The 5,333-nt window shown below is 33.1% G+C and overlaps 1 protein-coding gene across 1 annotated transcript; it reads right to left on the reverse strand.

Annotated features, from left to right (window-relative positions):
• On the reverse strand, positions 1-4,931 carry LOC129220079 (adult-specific rigid cuticular protein 15.7-like). Its single transcript, XM_054854421.1, has 3 exons — positions 4,920-4,931; positions 797-850; positions 1-459 (listed from the first exon to the last, which is right to left on the reverse strand). The coding sequence occupies exons 1-3, from the start codon at positions 4,929-4,931 to the stop codon at positions 1-3; spliced, it is 525 nt and encodes a 174-aa protein (XP_054710396.1).
• Positions 4,932-5,333: the final 402 nt, after the last annotated feature.

Genomic DNA, 5,333 nt, shown 5'->3' on the forward strand with positions numbered 1-5,333 from the left:
TCAGAAACCATATCTTGCGTATCCTACACGTCCAAGAAATCCATTGTTGACGCCATATCCAAGACTAGCATATCCAAGATCATTGTATCCCAATCCTCCATATCCTCGTCCTAATCCGTTGACGCCAAAGATGCCTGGTGCAGTTAAGACAGCAGGTGCACCCACAAGTCCGGTGCCCAAGAGTCCGACTTCAGGTCCGGCATATGGAGCAGAAGAGATCATCTTGACGGCAGCAGGGTCTTGATTGGCTGTTCCAGGCTCGTTGGTCTTGACTTGAGCCCTGAATCCGGCATGGTCGGCAACGTAGTCCACCTGTCTGTGAACGCCCCTGGCATCAGAGAATCCGTAGCTGCCCTTCACGCCACTAGCTCCATCACCCACCTCCTCTCTGTATTGATCTCCATGCTTATCCTTTATATTGTATCCAAACTTGTATGGTTGAGGAGCATGGTGCATAGACTGTAAAAGCAAAAGATTTCATTAGCATTTTACACGATTGCGAAGTTTTTCAAAAGAACTTTAGTGGCTTTATGTTGTGTTTTATGATTTCTTACTCTAAAATTAAATACAATTTTTTATGTATGTTTTCTTCACATATATTTTTAACTAATTTCAATGTATTTGACTCCCAGTATTTTTCTCTGGAAAAATGATTATCCATGCTTTATTCATACTTTATGGCAAAACGTATTTAACACTACAGATATAATTTCCGACAGTATTTTTTTCCTTTTTTTTCCCCATGGAACTTCCAACTTTTTATTCAAAGAAAATTGAAAAACAAAAAAACACTTACCAGTGGTAATAAAGCACCAGCTGCGGCAGAAAGAATAGCAGATACGACAAAAATCTAATAGAAAGAAATTAAAAAATGTTAGAAATTTCATTTTGCGTTTCTACACTTTTCATAATATTAACTAAAAAAAGTATGTTTCTAGCTCCATAAACACGAATCAGTGACTCCTGCTGAAGATATTAATAAACGATTTGTCAGTGTTTTTCTGACAGCTTTTATGGTGAACTTATTTGCTTCCTTTTGCGAATTTAAATCCTAAAACCACAAAATATTACCTTTAAAAGTAAATAACATTGACAATAATAAGACAGAAAATTGATTTTACATTAGAACAATTATTTAGCATTAAAATATTATCCATACAAGAATTTTAACGCCAAAAAGAATTTAACACATAAAAAAAATATATAGACTTTGCTTTAGTTAAAATGTTTGAAATAATGTCTAAAGTGATCTACAAAACAATCTACACATAATTTACAGCTGTTTGTGTGCTTTTGATTTTAAAGAAACTTTTATTTTTACCTTAATTTCAGTTACTGAGTTTAAGATGTAGTTATATACTAAGCAATGTGCATATAAATAAGAATCATTAATATAATACCAATGGTTTAAAAAATATACTAAGTAGTGCAAAACTAGTAAATAGTTTAAATACTCATATATATATATATATATATATATATATATATATATATATATATATATATATATATATATATATATTAGGGCTCGACCGATGGCATTTTTTGGCCGATGGGCCGATGCCGATTGTTGGCCGATTGTTCAAAGATGGCCAATGGCCGATGGCCGATTGTTTTCCTCCAAATGGCCGATTGCCGATGGCCGATGGCCGATGCCGTTGGCCGATGGCAAAAAAAAATAAAAAATAAAAAATCAAACAGAAATAAATTGATAAGATTGTCAGGAATTTAAAGGATCATTGATTCATTTCACTTTACTTCCTTTCTATGAATAAAGAATTGTAATCACAAGAAAAAAAAATCAGATTTCGACCTAAATTTCTATTTTACTATCACCAAATTTATACTTCACAAGTTTTTTCGGCACATCTGTACATACATATGTACCTAAGAACATATAGATAACCAAATATCCATTTTGAACGCCTCCTCAGTTAATTATCGCAAATTCTCTTGTGATGTCTTCATGCGCGTAAACTTGCGTCACTCAAAAACGTTATGAAATAGTAAATTGAAAACTCATACGTACGTAGTATGATCTAAAAGTTCTTGGTCAAGTTGTATAAAACCTTACCCTGAATAGTTCACATTACCGAAGCATATATCTATCTACAAAATAGTCACCTTGAATGATTATGCACTTCTGCCAACGTTTGTATAGCTTTCAGAAGCACTCCTGGAAGACATTTTTTGCAAATTCCTGTAAGGCCTCTTGCGCTGCTGCTTAAACTTCATCGTGGGGAAGAAGGCAACTTTCATGTTGAGGATGCACGGTTCGATTGGTCAATACTCTGATATGACAAACAAATAACATAACGTTTCGTCGGACTTAGCTCCGTGTGACTTTTACCTGTTCCCAGCAAAAAAACATTTCATAGACGCCGTTTTTTCCGTCAGGAAAAGATAAAGCTGCATCATAGAAGGTAGCGAAAAATGGCTTCCAGAAGTGTTTCCAAAAGTTATATGAACACTGGCAGAAGTACATAATCCTTTAAGGCGATCTTTTGAAGGTGGATGTGCTTCGGTAATGTGAACTATTCTGGGTAAGATTTTATACAGCTTGTCCCCGAACTTTTGCATCGTACTACGTACAATCTGTATAGGGTGTAGTTATGCTTCTCCTTTTTTGACTGCTGTATGATGAAAGAGAAAGAACAATAGCCAAAAAAAGAAGGAAGAAAAACAAAGAGACTTTAATAACCAATTGATTTGTTTTTGTTTTTTTTAATTGAGCATATAACTAAGATTTCAGTAATGTTGTAATAATGTATAGATTTAGGTACACTAAACATAGTTAAAAAAAATTAAATTACGTTGTTTAACTATTAAAAAAAAATTAAGAATAGAACTATGAAACCGTCAACAAATTACGCAATTAAAGTGGAAAGATTTCACGTAGACATTTTTTAGTCATCAAATTAAACAAAAAAGGTAACAGATAAATTACAATATTAAATCAAAATAGCAATATTTTTATACTTATTTAAAATTTATGAATAGAAAAGTTTGCATTTTTCATAAAAGCTATAACAGTGACATTTTGCTGAAAAAAAAAAAAAAAAAACATGAAAAGAGCAAGGTTCTTAAAACACGGGTACAATAAACAAACTCAATATTTACACCAAGTTAATAACTGAATACTTATACTACTTGATCTGATGTTTGCACACATAGTATTGAACAATTTGATTGTTTATTCTTTTATGAAGCTTTACAAACAAGTTCAAATTAAATATCTCAATTTAACAATAATTTTCTGAAATTTGAAAAATTGAATAATAGAAAATCCTTGAAACTTTTCTATAAAAAACGAAAATAACTTATTCATTGATCAATCGCTATTAATGATGCAAAAAAGATGGCAATTTACGAAATATAGGTGAAACAAGTGTGAGAAGTACGCAAAATGACATTTCTTGACCAAAATAAATAATCTCTAAATATTTAAGAAATGCTTGAAACGACGAGGTAGGGTTAGGGGGGGGGGTCACCCTCTGATTTTAGAGTAAATCACACTTCGGCCCCAACCTCTGCCTCATTTTTTTAGTACAGAACAGTTACCACCAAAGCCTCGGAAGAGTTTCTGAATTGACTTCAGCAATTCCGAAAAAAAAAAAAAAAAAAAAAATTCAAAAGTCCCTTTGATTTCCGAATTATGTCACCATTCAAAACGTCTTTAATCAATTTCTTACATTAATGCCCTAAATTCTTTCTAAACAATCGATAAAGTTTGAAAAAAAAAATCTCCAATTTTATGAATGGTGTTAGTTTTAAACAACTCAGAAGTACAACTAGAGTTTAATTTCAGAAATTGAGGGAGTGGGAAGTGGGGTACGCAAGAGTTCTCGGAAATTGAAAAAAATAGTCGTAAAAATAGAGTTCAAAATAATCATAAACATTGAGCAGAAAACCCTTTCAAAACTTGCATCCGAGTTTGTTTTGACGTGCAATGGCGGATTTAAAATATAGCAAATGTTTCAATTGCGCGAGAAGCCCCATAACCATGGGCTACCGAAGGAGTTACAAAAATGCGAATGATAAATGTTTTACAACTTCTGTGATCCCCAAAATGTATTTCGACGGGCCCCAAGCTTGTAACTCCGCCGAAGCGATACAGAAAAGACTACATTACTGTGATTCATATTACAAATATCGAAAAATTAAAAATTACCGTCGGTTCAACGGGAATCTAATTAAATGACACAAAAATCGGTTTCGCCATCTCATATTTGTTTCCATGGTCTCCAATTCGGCAATATATCACCAAATGATCGTCAGTCTGAGACGCTATATTAGTTTTGCATTGAAATAAGTAATTAATAGCCACAAAAAATGAGTAAACAGGCTTTTCAGAACACCCGATCGAAAACAAAAAGGGAAGTGCACAACTGGAACGTCCGCAGACCCCACATACGAAACTTAAACCTTCTACAGATTATCATTTTTGAGTTATGACTTATGACTGATATCCTGCTGCAAGAAACAACGCAATAATTAACTTGTTTGGTACATGAATGTAGTATTAAAAACTCTTCTAGGGATGACTAAAAATAGAAATTCATACTGAAATTTAAGTAAATAATTTTATATGAAAACAACAACTGCATTTACTTTGTATTAAAAAGTAAAACAGCTAAGGTCCTTTTTTTTCAAAAACATCGGCCAATTCCATCGGCTTTTCGATGTTTTTTAAGGCCGATGGGCCGATGTTTCCCCCAAGTTAGCATCGGCCGCCGATGCCGATGCCGATGGCTGAATTGTTGAACCATCGGCGCCGATGCATCGGCCAGGCCGATGCATCGGTCGAGTCCTAATATATATATATATATATATATATATATATATATATTTCTTTTTTTATGAGATTCTATACAAAGAAGACTTTATTGCATTTAGAATTCAATAATTGAAAAAATTACCTTGCAAAACATATTGAAATTAATCGATGAAGGTAGGACAATGCTCCTGTTAGGGCCCTGGAACTTTTATACCTAAAGAAAGTTTTTGCAATTCATTTTTATTTCACTAGAATGTTTGACCTCTTACGCTTGATGTAATCTCTGCGCCTTACCAAAAATTCAGCGATAGCAAAATCCAGTTATTTAAACAAAATAGGCAACATTCCTCAAACAAGATTTCGAGCTTCCACTGATGCGGAATACTTTTTTTTTTCATTATTATTATTGCCCATGACTTTTCATTTCAACTTCTTTAAAAATATTTCATTGATTATAAAAGAAAAAATAAGACGTTTTCGCAACTAAGTTAACAAATTTAACAAGATCCATACAGCAGTTAATCCAGATGCTTAAATACAGGGAAACCCTGACTTT

The sequence above is a fragment of the Uloborus diversus genome, chromosome 1 (genome assembly GCF_026930045.1).
Source record: "Uloborus diversus isolate 005 chromosome 1, Udiv.v.3.1, whole genome shotgun sequence".
Classification (NCBI taxonomy): Eukaryota; Metazoa; Arthropoda; class Arachnida; order Araneae; family Uloboridae; genus Uloborus; species Uloborus diversus.

Bases quoted from the DNA above. Each gene is read 5' to 3' on its own strand.
- LOC129220079 (XM_054854421.1), bottom strand. The intron at 460-796 runs GTAAGTGTTTTT...TTGCTTTTACAG, and splicing joins CTGGTGCTTTATTACCACTG to TCTATGCACCATGCTCCTCA.